The sequence below is a fragment of the Carassius gibelio genome, chromosome A13 (genome assembly GCF_023724105.1).
Source record: "Carassius gibelio isolate Cgi1373 ecotype wild population from Czech Republic chromosome A13, carGib1.2-hapl.c, whole genome shotgun sequence".
In the NCBI taxonomy this organism is placed as follows: Eukaryota; Metazoa; Chordata; class Actinopteri; order Cypriniformes; family Cyprinidae; genus Carassius; species Carassius gibelio.
This window is the reverse complement of record NC_068383.1, coordinates 14,156,767-14,175,974: the sequence shown is the minus strand read 5'-3', so window position 1 is coordinate 14,175,974 and position 19,208 is coordinate 14,156,767. Positions and strand designations below refer to the sequence as shown.

General features: G+C 35.1%; 1 protein-coding gene across 3 annotated transcripts; it reads right to left on the bottom strand.

The window, feature by feature from the left end:
- Positions 1-327: 327 nt before the first annotated feature.
- LOC128026243 (regulator of G-protein signaling 17) lies at positions 328-17,118 on the bottom strand. 3 transcript variants are annotated; one of them, XM_052613114.1, is made up of 6 exons: positions 16,932-17,118; positions 14,733-14,951; positions 10,870-11,048; positions 7,831-7,905; positions 7,336-7,567; positions 328-6,049 (listed from the first exon to the last, which is right to left on the bottom strand). In XM_052613114.1, exons 2-6 carry the CDS (start codon positions 14,733-14,735, stop codon positions 5,864-5,866), a joined length of 675 nt encoding a protein of 224 aa, XP_052469074.1. In that variant the 5' UTR covers positions 14,736-14,951; positions 16,932-17,118; the 3' UTR covers positions 328-5,863. The 3 variants fall into 3 exon arrangements, with proteins under 3 accessions (XP_052469074.1, XP_052469077.1, XP_052469075.1); XM_052613117.1 differs by having other exon boundaries at positions 10,918-11,048; positions 16,932-17,111; XM_052613115.1 differs by lacking the exons at positions 14,733-14,951; positions 16,932-17,118 and adding an exon at positions 13,244-13,443.
- Between the last annotated feature and the right edge of the window lie 2,090 nt (positions 17,119-19,208).

Genomic DNA, 19,208 nt, shown 5'->3' with positions numbered 1-19,208 from the left:
GAATAGCCTGATGTGGAGATCTTCCAAAAGGAACCATCAGAGCTCATAGGAATCCTCCAAGGAGAATGTGATAAGACTTTAGTACAGTTCTCATGCATGTTAGTAGCTAAAGTCAATTATTTGTCATGTCATTCCTGTGATCTATGCGTTTAAACAAATGTTAAACCACTATTGCTACAATGTCAGGAGATGCTTTCAGTTTAAACTTTGCACAAGCCATCGCAGACTAAGAGGTGAATATAAAATCACTTTTCACAAATGACACTGCTATTTTGCCATTTAGTACAGTATGTTACCATGTGTTAGACAGACAGAAGCAGCCCCATATTGGTCATATAAGTCACTTTATTTGATGTCTACAAATACATTTGTTCTCTGTTTTTATATTGTTCATGCAGGAGTACATGTGATCGGAATGATGCCCATCCGCCTGGGCTCAATTGTTAATAAACAAGTACTGGCTTTCCTGAACTTAACCGCATCAATTTACAGTAAACTATTTTCATTACTATAAGTCGAATTTCAGTCATTTTACCAAAGTTTTGAGAGTTCAGCACAGAATACCATATTTAAATATGATCACTTATAAAGAAACTTCAAATATTTCCAATATATATGTCCATTTCTAAAACTCCTCCTAGAGATTCAGTGTTACTGTCGCCAGATTGCAGTACTTCTATATATACTTGTACAGTATTGTGTTGACTAAGCTATTTTAAATAGCAAATGCATGCCAAATATAAAAGACCATTTTTTTCTTTTATGAGTTATAATCTACAAAGGCTTTATAGTTGTTCCTCCGGTATTAAAAACAAGACAAATATGATTGAATGCTCATTTTAAAAGAGTTTATATTAAAATAGGTGATTTATTAGGACTCGCATCATGGCACAGCTCTAAAGAACGCCTTCAGTGAAGGCCTGATCTGTGTCTGATCTTAGGAGAAACAAAACAGGTCAAGTCTGTATTGCGTAAGAAAGAAAATATTGTGACAATGGGACGAAAGATTTGTTATTTCATGATTTAACACATAATAAGCACCAAACACTTGTATAATCACAACTTGTAATCAAGATGATGATGGGTTAAAAGAATAATGTTGTTGTTTTGAGCAGAGGACAATGACACAAGCTGAAAGGCTAAAAATGCTGAAATACTATCAGTTCACACTTATTTGCAATGATCTTGCCTTTAACATTTTCCTTCCTTTAACATTTTACAGTGTGCATCATGCATTCAGTCCTAGAGAAGAGCACAGGCTTTTAAAAGACAAACATCTTCTCTTGGGATAATAGCTATAAATCATAGATCATGGCCTAAACATTCAAGGCACTTCGGGGTGACTGTGATAAACTGTGATACAGAAGTCAGTTTGGCTCCAGAGTCTATATGAAAGATGCCATGAAATTATAGCAGTTGATAATTCTTCATTGTCATCACAACATAAATGTACACAGGGCTTCTATGTCCCTTATAACATTTTTTAAATCGCATTGAAATTTTGACAATTGCAACTGGCAGCTTGTTTGTGTTATTGGAGCAGCTAAACTATGTTTTGTTAAAATATATATCAAGTTAATAAATTTGTGATACACAATATTTTAGCAATAAGATGTCGAAATTAAATAATTTAGTATTTAGTATAATTTATCTTGAAAACGACTGGAATGTAATTGTGAACTGATATAAAGACAACACTTTTAGTAACACCACAATAAATGAAGTATGAATTATGATTTAAAAGTCAGGCAACAGATTTTTAATGAAAAATGTTACCTGATCTCTTTCCAGTTCCATGTGATAGTGAAAAAAGACTTAATGAAATAAAAGCTGATGTATGAAGCCTTTCACCTTGCAATATTCATATATATTCATAGGGTCATTCAAATTCAGTTTACCCTAATTCAGGTTACCATACATGACCCTTCAAATCAATGGCACTGATGAATGTAAAGAGCATATTTCATGTGCTTACAATGAATAATTGTGAAGCATGTAGCACACTAGTAATGCTATCGATCAAGTACTACTCAGTGCTGTTAACACTTTTTCTGTAATTACAGCAATCCGTATATATATATCACATAACGCAAGCATATGCTCTAACAGTTACTGGAATAAATGAGAAATTTTCTTTAAACAGCAAATGTGTCTTTGCTTGGGCATAAATTATCAATCTTTTGTTAAAACAGGATGAAAAGCAACATAACTAAAGTATAAGAAGTTTAATCTATAAGAATGAGTTAAAATTTACTCCCTAAAAAGCACCTGTGGCTCTAAACCAAGTCAAGACAATCGAAATGTGTGCACGCTACGTTGTTTTTCAAGGCTCGCTCTTCTATATCAAGCATATGGAGAGAACAGAACCAAGAGGTAGATATTCTTGTTCGTGAAAAGCGTGTTTAAAGTGCCCTAAGTAGCCCCTCAACCTTTGCAAAAAAAGACTGAAGCACCCTTAAAAACAAGAATAGACACTTGCTTCATCCACAAATAATTCAATTACTTCCCTCCTGCCTAGTGCGGCTCCAAAGCCCAGAGTTTTCCATCACTTGAACAAATAAACTTTAGCATGCACAGTACCTTACATTCAATATGCAGTTTACATCAATAGTGAACTGTCAACCCACAGTAGATACAACACAGATTTATTTCAGTCTTAATCGAGTAGCTTTTTTCATCAAGAAGGATATATTATATATATATATAAAACCAGTTATATATACTATGTAAACCAGTGTTCCACCCAATTTCAGGAAAACATTCCTCAGTCACTAATTATTCCAATATGACAATTAAGATATTTGCATAGGCAATATGGGATTAGCCCTTAAATAGTATGTTTCCTGAATTCTTTGTGAGTATATATCAGAATTATGCTGAAAGGAATTCAACAAACAAACCAAATGCTACTCTTCTTAGTAAACCCTCGGTATAGATCTGTTACAGTATTAGGCTTCAAGTAGATCAAAATAAACATTAACAACTAGATGAGGAAAAAACTGAAGAAGCATAACGAGAGGTAGTGGAAATCCAATTAAAACGAGACCTCGTCCATGTGGACGGACGGCGCTCCTATAATCACATGGCACAGGGTCCACTTCTTTTGCTTAGAAAAGGAGCCTTTTGGCAAGAAAGAATATTTTTCTTAGTCAAACCATGCTTATAAAATCATTATCAACAGCTGTTAGCCATCACTGTGACAGCCATCAAGTGAAAAACTCCTGAACTCTCGAAATCGGATCAAACATTAGCAGCAAAAATGAAGTTGAGGCATTGAAATAAAACAGATAACTACTCTCAAAATGATGGTTTACTGTAAATGGGACCAAATGGGACATTGCACGCTCTTGTATAATCTGCAATCTAATTAATAATGGGGTGAAAATATTTTTTTGTCATTTACAGAATGATACTTTGATAAATACCTTTTGTCTGTGATACTGATAGTTTTTTATGACGTTTATAGTTTTTATTCAATGATTCAGTCTGCAGTAAAATACAGTATCATAATACTGCACCAATTTCCATTCTTTATTTCCCTCCAATTTTTTTTGTCAATAATAAGAACTTATACCTTTGAGTGATACACTTCAGAGGTACAGTATGATACAAATTTCTCATCACTTAAATGAACACATCATGATTATCTTCCTTTTTCTTCTTTATTTGTCCATATCTGCTTTAAAGTGACCCATTAAAAATAATAATATATTCACTTTGTTTCCTGTCTAGTAGTTTCAATGACCTCTATGATGTGGGACGTCCTGGATCACTGACGTGTACAGACTGAAGTAGTCATGCAGTCACATTATTTTCCATTGACATTTATCAGTAAGTGTGTGTCAATTTCGTCAACCTCTGATTCCCCCCCTCAAAGATAGTTTGGTAAATGTCTATGAGTCTTTTTTTTTTTTTTTTAAGAGCAAAACAATTTTTATTTATTGCTCATTTCTTTAATGACATAACTTTTTTCTTTTAAAACAAACAATAAAAATGTAATCATTTTGTTTAAGAAACGTGGGAAAGCCAAGCTTCCCATGTTGGTTCGCCGCTTCAGTAAGTAAACTACTAGGTAACACCTATCCGGTTTCTAAAACAGCATAAATGAAGGACCTCCTCACATTGACTGATGCTCAAACACACAAATACTTCAAAGAAGGATAGCTATGCACTCTGAAAAGTGCCAAAGGTCTTCATTTTAATGTGGTAAACCTGCAGAGTGAATGGCACTTAACTCTCAGAGCACCAGTAAGAAAGCCCAACAACAACACAAAACGATCATTCATTGGCACAAGAGTTCAGGGAAAATTCCACTTTGAGGTTGGGTATGGTGACCAAAAAACGTTGGTTTAAATGCAATGCACTCTTGAATTACTCCGCTAAAAGGTGAGAAAGTGGTTTAACACACCAGTATTTTAAATATCGTGTTTTCATGCACTGGCTGCTGCGATTGCAATAGCACAATAAACGTCTAGAAAATAGAACAAGTTTGAATCCAGCAACACGGAGCTGAAAAGCTGTCATTCTTAAGGGACTCACGTCTAAACCTCTAAAGGAAATCATCTTTCATAAGCTTCCTGCAGAGGTTCACATCCTATCTGGGTGGAGTATTGCAATGTGTACAGTACATGACACAACAGAAGTAACGCATGCTGGAAAAAAAAGTATCGTAAAAAAGACTGACTTGTTTTTCGTTTTTCAATGACCTGCGCTTTTCCGAGGCGTGAGAATGAGCGCTCCTCGAAGACAGAGAAACGTTTCCCTGTTGGATCCGACTCGGTCGCACCACCTCATCGAGCAGGTCTCGGCGATCACAGTTATTTGATATAGATCTAGTGTAACTCTCAAAAACAAGGCATAGTGTTCACTACACTTTTGTTTAATAAAATACATTTCTTTAATGTGTAAGACAATTCGAAGCTCTTTTAAGAACCTCCAGAACGTTGGTGAGTGATTTTCAAGCAATTCTCGGTCAATCCAGCGAAGCTTACAGCCCATGACATACAGTACCTGTGCTTCTCTCTGTTAGTTACAGACTGGGAGGGGCTTACACAATAAACTGTGTCGTCACCAGCATCAGCAGCTTTTGTGCCCTTACTCATTGTCGAGGCATTGTGATTTTTGCAGAGAGAAAGAAATGTTCATGATTCATTTAGCTGCCCAATCACAACACTAGCTAGCCCTTATGTTTCCCAGTTAAAGAACTGTCGACACGCAAAGAAAGAGTTTGGACGGCAAGACGGCGATTACGCTTCCCAGCTTCTCTTTTACAAAACAATTGGCACAGCTAATTTTCCCTTCTCTTACGAGAGCTTTACAATGTTCTCTCCCCATGACAGCATAAAAAAAAAAAACATTGTAGTCTGGGGCTTAAATGTCAAACTGGAGTAAATTCCATAACCTTGTTTCATGCAAAGGTTTTCTAGTTTAACATCTACCGCTTATCCATTTGTTTTTTGATGTTCTTTAAAAAATATTAATAACACTTTTCAGCTGTCCTCAGATATGGGAGGCATAAAAGATGGAAAGGATCAGGTAGAAAGAACATAGAGAGATAAAGAGAACACGTGAGCTAAACAGGAATAGAAAGGACATTTGAGGAGTCAAAAGAGACAAAACAGGAGGATGAAAAAAAAGACAAGGAAGTTGAGAGTAGGAAGTACGGATCTGTCAGTTTTCCTACACGTTTTCTCTGTGTCACGGTTGCCTGAGCAGCTCATATTGGCACTTAAACAGAACTGAACTTCAGGGTCACTAGTGGATGCTCAGAATTGCTTAACTACTCACTCTTGAAATAAGAAACATCACACCTTTCAAGAGTGGCACCTTGGGGCTTTTTTGTCACAAATGTTCTTGCTGAAACCTAGGTGTCTAAGCAGGCCCTCTTGCTGTTAAGGAGATCCCTGTAAACAGATGAGTTGAGAAATCGGGGGAAGGAGTCTCTGTGCATGAGGGTGTAGATCTGAAGCTGGGCCTCCTCATACATCGTACCGCTGGGTTCGTCCAGGCTTTGGTTGATGACTTCCCTCACCCGTGAATCCAAGCTGACCTGCCGACCGACAACAAACATAAAGATCAACAACTTTACATAAAGATCTAAAAACACTGCTTATATTTAATTTAGACCACTTAGAGAATTTTTTGTTTTTAAATTTCCATTTTAATGAGAACAACTTCGATCTTCGAAGAACAACAATCTTCAAGCTTTGTGTGAAATATTGTATGCAAAAATTTATTTATTTTTTAATTCAGACTGTAATGTATTTTTTTTTAATTGAAGAAAACATGCAACAACAAAAAAGATGTACAGCAAAAAAACCTTTGAACAACATCACAAATCACATCTGGTGATGGATGAGGAGACCCCCCCTCACAATACGTTTCCATCCACCTATTTTTATGCGCATTTTGGATCATCGCGTAAAAAACCACTGGATGGAAACGGTGAGATGTGCATAAATTCTAAAAATGCGCATAAAAAACGTATGCGCACAACTGAGTAGGATAAATTTCTTGTCCGATAAGAAAAAATGTGCATAAACTATGATGGAAACACATTTACTGAATAAATTCCACCATGCGCATTGAAAAAGTCATGTGACTTTGCAATATGAGAACAACTTGACTAACCAGTGGACCGATCTCGTTCATAGCATCTATATGTTGTTTCGTTGTTCTGAAATGTCTGAGCAAATTATTTAGTGCCAGTTTATCAGGAAGTGACGATTTTGTTCTCTATCTCATTGGACAGAAATGGTGCTTTATTCGCAAATGTTTTATGCGATATTTCAGTTTTGCGCATAAGTTCAATTTGCATCTTTGGATGGAAACATAGATAAAGAAAAGTGTGATGAGTGCTTAGAAAAGTGCTATATAAATGTAATAAATAATTATTATTATTATCTTTAGCAAACATTAAATCATATTTTTATTGAGAGATGGCATAAAAAATATAAAAAGAATGCAAAAAAAGCTTATCTTAAATATGAATATCAATGAACAATCATTATCTTAAAGCTTTGCATTAAATATTGTACAGAAAAAAAAATCAGCACAATGTTGCTCCAAGGGGAAAAAACTCAGCAAAACAGAAGCTTAATGCTTGTCATCTGACTAAAGTTGTATATAGGAAAAAACACACCCATATGCACCCAATAATAATAAAAGCTAGTTTTAAAACTATTCAGAGACTGCTCCTGCACAAAAATGCTTGAGAATATCTTTTGTTTTGGTCATTTTTAGATGAATTATGAATTTAATAAGACTATCTTATATTTCTGAATGTATTGCAGCCACAGACAGCATTGTTTATTCGTACGCACACTGTATTCTAACCTCTTTTGGCGAAAGAATGGAGACGTAGTCTTCATAAATGATCCTGGCTTTTTCATCGATAGCAGATGAGTTGGTTTCTTTCTTCAGTTCCTCACAGGCCATCCAGAACATCAGGTTCTCTTCGCTGTACTCGGACCGCAAGAACTCCCGGAAAACATCCCTCCCCTCTGGAGAGCGCATCATCATCTCAAAGCTCCGTGACCAGGCAATCACCTCATCCAGTGTGGGATGCCTTCAAATGGGAGACAATGAAAATAAGCAGGAACCACCCATACAAAATAACTTTACTTCAGCTGTCAGTAAATAAAGCGCAAGTAAATGGAATAAAAAGGCACTCGATTAGAAAAGGACTTGGGAACAAACTTTGTGAGATTTTTTGATAATTTCATTTAAGATGGTTAACAAAATTGCAGTTCCATCTTAAGAAAATGTTACTCATTATAACAGGATATATATAGATATATATATATCTATATATCTTTATAACAGACTCACTGTTCCTCTGTCGCTTCTATGCTATCCATCTTTGTACATGTTTGCCTCTCTGAGCGTTCCCTTCTGTCTTCATTCCTAGGGTGAGAAGAGAAGTGTTAGACACAGCAAAGTCTCTGTGGCATTTGAAACATATTGCGTTGATCATCATGCAAGGTTATACAGCTATGGTAAAACTAGAGACTGGAAACTAACAAGTGCTATTCCAGTACATAACCATTCATGGAAAAAACACATTTTTCTTTTGGAATAAAAGATTATATAAAATGTAAACATATTATAACCTATGGCAGTGGTTATCAAACATTTGAATGGCCCAAACGTTAAAGTTGTAATAAAAAAAAGATTTACTAGAAAATACTATTTCAGTTGTTCTACGCCAAAACTTCTAATTTAATTCAGTGTTACTTGGAAAAACTTATCTAAACATAATACAAGTACTAAAGTACTACAAGTACTAAATACTAAAATTCCTCCTCTAGTCTAAAAAGAGCATTTATTGAAACTAAGCTACAAATTACAAGTGAACACCCACTGTGTTTCTCAATCCAAGTTTCTGTAGAGCAAGTATAATTGTGTTTGTTAGCCATGGGGTTCGACAAGCTGACAAGACTCTAAATATATAACGTACTACACAGCCGTTTTGCATGTGATGTGGGACAGAAATAGCCATTTACTGAGCAGATAATGGCAGTGTGTAGTGGGGGGATGGCTGTGGAAACCCGAGGTTACTGAGCAGGGTTTGTACTGCCTCCTCAATGTTTTCTTTATTTCATGCAATATTTGTATTTATTCATGTTATTTATAGTCCCCCTGCAAGCTGTGTTATAGCCTTTCCAATCTTTCTTTGTTCAATGGCCCAGCCTCAAACTTAAACTGCTTTTTTTTCTCTTCATATTTTTACAAGCTAATTTAACCCTTTAAGGAACACTTATTCTATTTTTTTTTAAAGAGTAAAAACAGCCTGAATTTGTTTCTAATAATAAATAAATAAATAAAAACACACGATGTGTTTGTTTGTAGATAAAATTACAATTTTTATTAAATTTAAAAATAAAATAGGGGGACAGCTGATGAAAATGAATTCTACAAGAAAGGTAACTTACTATAAAAGGGTTGAAGCTTAATGTGCTTCACTGAACTGAAATTTAAACTTAAATTTAAAGATAAATTAAGTGTTTTAAAGGCTTCAAACTGAACATCTCATGGCTCAATTATGTACTATCCTCCATTACAGTCACATGCCCCTCGGATGGCCAACTCCAGTAGTTTGGCCTTCTTGATCTTTGGCCTTCTTGATCTTTGGCCTTGGCTAAACCAGTTGGCCACACTCTATCTAGTAGCAAAATATTCCAGACTTGGCCCATGTCCACTGTATCTGAATGAAGGGATGTTCTAGTGTCTGATTTGAACAGCTAAACAGTCCCTAAACAGCTTATACTATTGTTTCAGCAATTAAAATAGTTCAGTTTTGTATGTAATAGCAAAGTGATTATATTTCGTTTCATTTAGTGTTTTTATTACGTTAATTTAGAAAAACATTTAGAGCATTTTTTGTTTGTTAAATATTTTTTTTTTTTTTTTTTTGAGTAACAACCAAGAGGTCAGGGGCAGACGGTGAGCCTACGTTTGAACAATTTAAGCCTTCTCAAATCATCACGACTTGCCTAAAACAAAATCTACAGATATAAAAGAGTTCAAGCATATAACAAGGTTTAAACGTTAAACCTAGATAAATGTGCGCTTATATCCAATAGTTTGTGCAGAGACACTTCAGGACATGGAGAAGCCAGTGTGATAACTTGCATTTTTGCTCATAATGTTAAGAGTAATACATCATTCGTAACTGCTAAAGGTCTACTTTTATTTGTGTGCACTCACAATATCAACTATGTTGTGCTTTTATAAAATAAAGAAAACAAACAAGATGCGCTTTCTGTATCTGAAAACTTGCCTCACAGACATGCTAAATATATATTTATAGAAAGTTTTAAATGACTACTTAACGAAACAAATCAAAAACAAAACCTAATTATAATCATAATCTGTAAAGATGCGCTTCTAATGAGGAGATGGCAAGTCAGGATCGGCAACTTCATCGTTGCGACGCACTCAGAAAACACTAGTTTATTAGTAAATAATTACTATTTCCCCCGTCACAATTATGGTAATTACTTTTGCCGGTGCTTTGCGGCAAGCTTAATCCTATTGGGTGTATTTGAATGCAGAACTGTTCAGCTGCACTTATGGCATGGTTCACAGGTCTGCTTTGACCATTCCAATATGGTGAACAGCTTACGTACAGTGGCCCACAGAAACAGCCACTAATATGGCATCTACATATACACATCTATTGTTTTTTACACCTTAATTTATGGGCATGCTTAAAAGCGCACTCATAGTCAGTAATCATCAAATAAATGGGCGATGGACGATGGAAAAGTGAGACTAACCAAGTAATATTATGAAACACTGCAGAATTCACATACTGGTGTTTATGCCATTTAAAAATTATGTCAGTCGGATGTCATTAAGGACCTAGCTATAGTTAGTTAAAACTCTAAAAGCATTTTTGCCATTTTGACATCACCTTGACATACTGTAGTCCCCACTAATAAACAACTAAATGTAATGTAGAAACTTTAATTTACTGTGAAGCTGCTTTGCAACGATGTATATCGTGAAAAGCACTATACAAATAAATGTGAAGTGACAGCAAGGCATTTATAATGTTACAAAAGGTTTCTATTTCAAATCAATGTAAAATAATCCTAATAAAAAGGATTGTTTTCACAAAAATATTAAGCTGCAACTATTTTCAATATTGATAAAAAATAAGAAATATAAATCTTTATAAAAATATTTCACAATATTACTGTTGTTAATGTATTCTTGATCAAATGTAATCAAAAACGCATAAAAAAATCTTACCAACCCCAAACTTTTGAACGGTAATGTACCTGAGCCAGGTAATGGTGATAAAATACAAAAAAATGTGTGCTACTTAATGTAAAACTCATTTTTAAGCAAATAGCCATATACCATGCAAGTAGATGTTTACAGCAGAACATAATGAAGGATGGGGTGTACCAGAGGCATTTGCAGCATCCACACCAGCACAGACAGCAGGTGTTGGGCCTCGGGTGACCAGGTGCCTGTGGGGGTCCTTCAATGCGTCCCTGCTGCCTTTTCCTCATTTCAACTCCACTCACACTCTGCGGCTGTGGACAGACATATCCGATTAGAAATAAAGCAGTGGGGGCTTGGGAACTGTGTTAGCTGGAGTGTCTTGTTAACTACAGATGTTTCTAAATCTAAAGTAAGACCAAAAGAGATTATTAATTATTTTGAGATCCCAGGGGAGGGATTTATGGTAGAGTTAAAGGATCATAAGGATGTTCAGTATCTGAGCTTGTTGGACTGTTTCCTATTTTACTGTCAGATGCATATTCAGCTGAGATCTACTAAAATGCACGTGAGAGGGTGTCTGTAGAGACTGAAACAAGAGAGAGAGAGAGAGGCAGACAGACAGACAGACAGACAGAAAGTACAGAAATCCCCTCTTCAGATTAGACATTCATTCCTCTAGCAAGATGCTTAATTAGTGAAATGTAAGAGGGTGAGAGTGAGAGATGCTGGTGGGGCTGAACACACACAGGCAGTGGTAGTATGGGATCTCACATGTTCTAACACATGAGCAAATGCAATGTTTTTTTTCTTTTAGTAAGAACATGGTTTGTAAAAATGCAATGGCTGTCACTTCCTGTTTCTTAAAATATGTAAAATAAAAAAACATTTAAAAAAAACATACAAACCCATCAAAACAAAATTATACGGAAAACTAATTAGATTAAAAAAAAAGTTTATTGTCAATGAAAATTAGACTAAATGAGTAATCCATATTAAAGTCCAATTTACTGTAAAAAGAAAAATTATACATTTTATATATGCTAAAAGTGATTTTTGTCAATATTTAGGAGCTCCCTAGTACATTTATGTATTAGACATATGCCGGTATCAAATTGTCCTGTTGCGATTAATTGCTCATGCTTTTATTATGGTAAACGGTATTATCACGGTATTGAAATGTAGTTTTAAAAAGTGCTCAAAATATAGTATACTATAATATAGTAGGTTAAATAATTTTTTTCTAATGACAAAAATAACTGAAAATTTAAATAAAATAAAACAATAAAGAAAAATATACAGTATAAAGTTAAAAGTTTTACACAGATTAAAGTGCATAAGAACTATTAGGACCCATAGGTATCACTTTACAATCTCATTAGTTAACCATTAACATTCACCATAGTTACATTTGCTACAGAAGTTATTCATCTTTGTTAAAAAAAAAACCAAGTCATAGTTCATGTTAGCTCATTAACTAATACAGTTGCAACTTTACATTTTAATAAAATATTTAAATATTAAATATTGGAATACCTATGTTCAGAAAAATTTGTCATTTGCAGTTTGTTAACCAATTAATTAACTAATGTTAAAAATGAAGCCCTGATGAGGTCTTACAGGTTTGGAAAAACATGAGGGTAAGTTATTAATTGCATAATTTTGCTATTTGGGTGAACTAACCCTTTAACTATTCATTTAACCCCTGCACCACTTCAAGTGTTTGTGGCCTTTATGGGACTTGAATGAGACTTGCCTCATTACTCTATTCAACGAATGGCTTTAAGCTCTACAAGTTGTTGGAGCGAACTGCAAATCAATTATGTGGAATAAACTTTGGAAAACCCTAGTAAACATGATGCCTCACACCATGACCTCAACAAATGTGTTCATTTTTGCAAAAGCTTTCTGGAAACTGATCGTTTGGCAGGGTTTGGCAGCACAAACACCATATCACATCACCTAGATATCTGATCCAAATATTTGGGGACAAACAGTCTGGGCACTAAACAGACAAGCTGGAGCTCTGAGACGGTATCAAATGATAGTTTCCCAGTATGGTATTGGTAAATATCCCATAATCACGGGGCATTTGGTTGGCTGACTTTTTGTCGCAATTTGTGGTGCATAATTTAAAGATCCACTGCTGACTGAAATGCATTGCTGTGATAAAGGACAAAACCATATAACAGCCCATTTTTATGTAAGAAAGGACAGCATTAAATATGCTACACATCATTTGCACTCTAAAATAAATAAATAAAGCACACTGCACATCGCTTTGAGTGCTTAGAAAAGCACTATATAAATGTAAAGAATTATTATTATTAAATATAAAAGTAAACATTTTGTAAAAAAAAAAAAATTATTAATATAGTGCTTGTACTAGGGTAACAGTAGTGTACTGTTTTCTTAGCCTCATTACATAGTATCAATATTAACTCAACATTACTGATGCCAAAATATAAATAAATTATAGTAAAACAAAGACCTTGAAACAGAAACCTACCTCTAAATTCAAGTGCTGTGATTAATGGCCCTGCAAACCGGTGATGAAAGCTCAGTTTGTCTAGGATGTAATGTGAACACCCTTTGAGAGTTTACGCTAATGGAGCCATATAAACCAAATATGCAAAACAAAACCACCATCAGTTATTCAGTGCCAGGCGATGGAAATCATGCATCCTGATGCAAAACACTGAGTCATCCCTTGTTCACATCTAGAGCATTGACCAACAACTCACAAGAATCACATTTGCACAACATGTAAAACAAGAAGTTGTACCGAGGAAAAAACAATTACTCAACCAGTCTGATTTCACAGGAAATCATAGGCTATTATTTTATAAAATGTTAAGCTGAAAAAAGTCAGGCCACTAAAAACTAGCAACAGACCTGTATGAGATGATATGTGGCTATTTTGAGATTAATAGCCAACAAAACAACCAATACCTGTGCCCCATTGGCTGATTAACCTTGTGTCAGATAGAGTCTTGTCACAGTCACAGATAATTAACATGCTCTGTTTTAAGATATTTTTGTGCATTTCATGTAAAGTTGCCAGTTCGTTTGCTCATGTTGTTTCAAGTCTGTATGATCTGTTGAACATAAAGAAGATATAATGAAAATGTTTCAGTGGTTTTGTCCATACAATAAAAGTCAAGGTTCACCAAAACTGTTTTGCTATCAGCATTCTTCAAAATATCTTATTTTGTGTTCCACAGAAGAAAGTAAGTCATACAGGTTTGAAACAACATAAGTGAATAATTACAGGATTTTTATTTTTTTTGGGGGGGGGGGGGGGGGGGGCTCTCCCTTTAATTACATTTCATCAGCTATAGGCAGTGATGTAGTACTGTCCTGGAAAATGCACAAAATTGACCAGTCAGATTTAGTATTCCAGAGACCCATGAAATAATTTATGTAAATAAATAGCTTTCCACACATCCTTAAAGAAATCTTTTTCTGTTCAAGTAATGACTGCTGAATGGATTACAAACGCTTTTGAAAGTCTGAACGCATTTTTTAAATTCAAAATAACAGAACAGGTTTCTTTAATTGTATATATTTCTAACAACAAGCATTTGAGTGCTCACTTCCCCGCTTAAAATACATTCTGCACTGGTGAATTACATTGCAGTGTGTGAAAATGCCTCTGCGTGTGAGCATGCTCAGATGCCTCTAACCCTGTTCTTCCGCTGTGAGTCTTGTACCCTTGTGCACTTCCCCATACACATTCCAGGACAGCAAGTGATGCATAGCATAGGCCTTGGCTGGCTGCACAACAGAAGCCTCCTAGAGCCGTTACCCACAAAGCCTAGCTCAAGAAACATGTCACACTGCAGTTCTGATCCATGCCATAATCACACAGGGGCCCGCTTCGCCCACATTTCTCACCTTGCGCTGCATCACATCACTGCTCGGCAAACATGTCTTGTGATTTTCCACATCATCAACGCAATTGCAATCAATCTAGGAGAGGACCACCCCTAACTTACCATGCAAATTAGCAGCGATCCATCCGAAGACCAGGTAAGAAAATCATGACTGTATTGTCAAACGTAGAGACAGGCAGTGTGCTGGAAAACAAAATGTGGCCTCTTGTATCTTCTCTTATCATGCCTGATGGAGAACGCCAGAGGTAGGTTTCAAACACCTGGTATCTGCAGGCAAACCCTTTCCTTGAGTCAAGGGCTAAATGATCCAGGATAAGACATCTGGAAAATAAATCAAACCAGAAAGAAAACATCAGAACTGCTTTAATCTAGGGCTATAAATACTAATAAGCATAAATAAAATATGTTTACTCCAAACCAAAAGATTAATGGTAATTCTCAGTTAGTGCTCGGTAGATCACTTCTGAAACTAAATCTTTTGGACTGCACTCCGTCTAATCTGATTACTTCTGGACTTCTTATATTCTAATTCTTATTTAATTAGTGTTTGACATACGAATAATAATGTGCTATTTCACAAAATGAAGCAAAAAGGAAGCACACTTTTATTAATAACGCCAAAAACCCCGTAGTCAGAATAAAATACAAATTCATCCAATCTATTTTCTAAATGCATGTTAAAGATCTCATGTGAACAACTCATCCATACATATGTAATGTTACGTCATCTTGATGCATAATGTAATCATGCCACAACTGAACCTTCCAGTGAAAATGACTGACTTCTCTTAGCTGCTTCCGTTTCATCTCTACTTGAAATTAATTATTGCATGTACTGATGAAAATCAAATAGCTTATTAATTAAATAGTGCTAATTAGCTTTTCTTTCAATAATAACTAGATACGTTTATTAGAAACTGTTAACTAAAAAATGTAAGTCTTTAGAGGAGAATTATAAGACATTACACTTTGTAATGATTGAATTGTGCAGTGCTATTGTCCCCATAAAATTCATAAAAACGTAACTTCAATTTAATAATATGCATTTCTAAAAAGTACTGTATAAGTACTTCCAAAATGCAGATTACACGTCTGCCTTTACTATGTGACACTGGTAATACTATTCTAATCTCATTAACCCTTCAAACTAATGCTTTTAACCAGGCATTATCGACAAGTGAAAAATGTAATAATTCTGCAAAGCAATACACTGCAATACTACCGTAGTCTTACATTATATCACAGCAAAATGTGAAGAACCCAAGCAGATCGTTAATATAAAGTATACGGAAGTATATCAATTTACTGGCTTTTATTTTCAGTGTATGTAAGTGGTCAATAGTCAATTTTTTTTTTAAATATATATAGATATTTTACAAAAGTTACAAACTGTGCATTTCACTTGTAAAGAGTGGTTCACTAATGGTTTTAATGAATGGATTAATTACTGACAAGTCATCTTATTTGACACACAAAATGAAATGTTCCCCACATGAAACAGATTGTTTCAGAAGCACAAGTGACTGGGAGGAACTTCACAACTTGTGTGATGATGAATGGTCGAGCAATCAGTCCTGCTCCGGAAGGAAACTCTATATATTTATATATATATATATATATATATATATATATATATATATATATATATATATATATATATATATATATATATATATATATATATAACAAAGTCAATAGCAAAGAAATGGTTGGCTGCCATAGAGGTAAATATAAAAGGTACATTTGGACCAAAAGCAATAGTTTAACTTTTGATGATTGAATAACTGATAATTATCATTATAACACAATGTTTCGTGATATGTACATATAGACGGCTGTGATCCCGTTATTCGCCTTCATTCTCCGCTGCAGTTGTCAAAACCTAGTGAGGATCCTACCTAGACAGCATGTTTAGGCATCATTGGAACATTAATGATCGTTTAAACGCGGGCGAGCGTTATAAATGCTGTTGGAAAATCTCAACCGCCAAGTATCGTCCGAAAAAGGCTGTCTATTTAGGCAGCTCGCTGGGTTTTGCGACACAGCCAGCATCTTAACGAAAGTCATCGCAGGTAAAGCCCAAACCGTGTTAATCACAAGACATCGTGGTACATTTGAAAATTAATGGGAAAACTGTTCCCAAAAGCCGCGCTGTTTTAGGCGGGCGAAATGTAACTGCCACTTTATTCTGTTTTCACAGCGGCTCTTTGATTCTCTAAGCGCAAGGAAGCAACGGCTAGCGCGTTAGCTGGCGAGCTAGCGGGGACCTCCGAGACCGTTAAAGAGCGTGTGTCGCCTTACCGCTTTTGTTCTAGATGTCAGTCTTCTAAGCGGGTGTCGTTACACGTGTTTATGCGGATATCGGGGGTATCGCGCGTTGAGATTGCATGCTGCCGTTTAATCTCCATCAGCGGTGTTTTCCGTCCATCCGCCCAACTTCAGCACCGAGCGAGCCAGTGGAGACGCCCTGCGCATGCGCGGCGGAGCTGTCAGCTCACGGAGCGCGGTCTGCGGAGAGCGGGCAGGGTGCAGAGGCAGAGGTGCAGTGACAGCCTGAGATTCGCTATCTCACAAAAACTGCCTGCACTAATAAACATACGTACACAACGCATAGCCTACATGAAAAGGCTCTATGAGTCACTGTAAAACTTTGTCAACAATTTTCAAATTGTGACAGTGGTGGTTTACTTCAAACATTTGGAGTAAATTGTAATAGTTACTATTTAAAATAATACTTAAAATCAGTAATATTACAAATTAGCAAAGAATCCATCAATATATTTTTTTTCCATTTTTTAGAGGCAGAACATTTATTTGTTTGTTTTTTATTTCAGTCACTTTATTTACAAATGTTTGCATATACCCAATTTTCATACAATATTATTTCTAAAGCACCAATAAAAATGCACAAATAAGTTCATAGTAGTATTAATAAAAATACAATAAAAGTATAGACCTACAATATAGAAAATAACTTGCTGCAATACTGTAGAATTTCATCAAAATGTTGTCTTACGGTTTAATTATTTTAATGTTGATGTAAATGAATCCTACTGTATTTTATATTTTGAGGCCTGTTTATCATGCAAAGCTATTATTGAACAACAAAGATGCAATGAAGAAAATAATCACAACCAGCACTGAAATAAAATACATACATTTTGCCTAGTTAGATGTATTTTTGAATATCACAAATGTTAAAAAAGAAGTAAGCAACAAATAAAAAGAAACATATGCTTTTGCATTATATTTGTTTTGTGTTGTTGTTGTTGTTGTTTTTTCTCCTGACACTTGACACATTTCTTTGCCATTTCAAAATTCAGTAAGAGATGAGTTGCCAAGATACATACAAATCAGAAAATTATAGAGGACTGTATAATCCTTCATTATAATTATGTCTGTACACACACACAAAAGCTAAGAACAAAGACAATGTTTAGACATGAATATTCAAGATGAATGTTTTTAATGCATTTTTCATAGACCAGATAGAGTGGTGTTGCTACAAATCACCATTGCAACACTTTGATATCCACTAGGAGGCACTGAGACCACAGCACTCTGGTCATAGAATAAGCCTTAAGTGACCACCTCTATCAAACGGATACTTCTCTTTATCATGCCTGTGAGGTACAGATGCACTACATCTCGTTTTAGTGGTTATTATGCTGAGAAGTGTTTGATTAATGACAATAGTTATAGAAAATAATGAGAAAGATACACATAATTCTTCAGAATGAGAGCCATTAAATCATTGATGTTTTCTATTGTTAAATTATTCTGACTTTTCTAATAATATTCTTATAATTAACAACAATATGTGAATAAAATACTTTTAAAAAAGTCATAATGATACATAATTTCTAATCCCACAACATGGGAAAAATTAAGCTTCCTGCTATTAGATCTGCATTTTATAAACCAGTAATCGTTTTATAAAACAATAACTGAATCACTCCTCTGCTGTATGATTAAAAAAAAAAAAAAAAATACAGGAAGCCCACATATGCCTTGCAGCTATAGCTTGTCCCCATCTTGCACCAGTGAAAAGATGATGAAGATAATTTCCAGTATTAATAGCTGTTCAATTCATCTCTTTCTCTCTCTCTCTCTCTCTCTCTCTCTCTATCTCTGATGTCCTTATTTTCCGTTATTTTATTGTAGAGCAGATAACATTATATCATGCCAATAAATGACATCAGATAATAAAGCATACAATAAAATGTAAACAAAAGATAAAAGCAAGCAGGTTATGTTTCCACGTTGCTTGGTTCTGTGGTCAATCCTTGGTCATGGAGTCATGTATCATCATAAGCTTGTTTAAATAAAAGGTCTGATCTGCAGAAAAAATAAAAAAATACTTCTGGATCACACCTCTACTAAACATTAAACAGTACAGCTGCCTGGATACATTGAGTCCTGTGGTTCGTTGCTGTCAGGGGTTTGTCCTTAAATGCTTCAGCAAAATGTTCCTTCTTAATTCTTGAGTCATCTAAGCAGGTGTATCTAGCAGTGCAAGAGTATAAGACCAATGTTTGCCATTATATTCGTATTTCTATTAACACTTGAGAGGTTTAG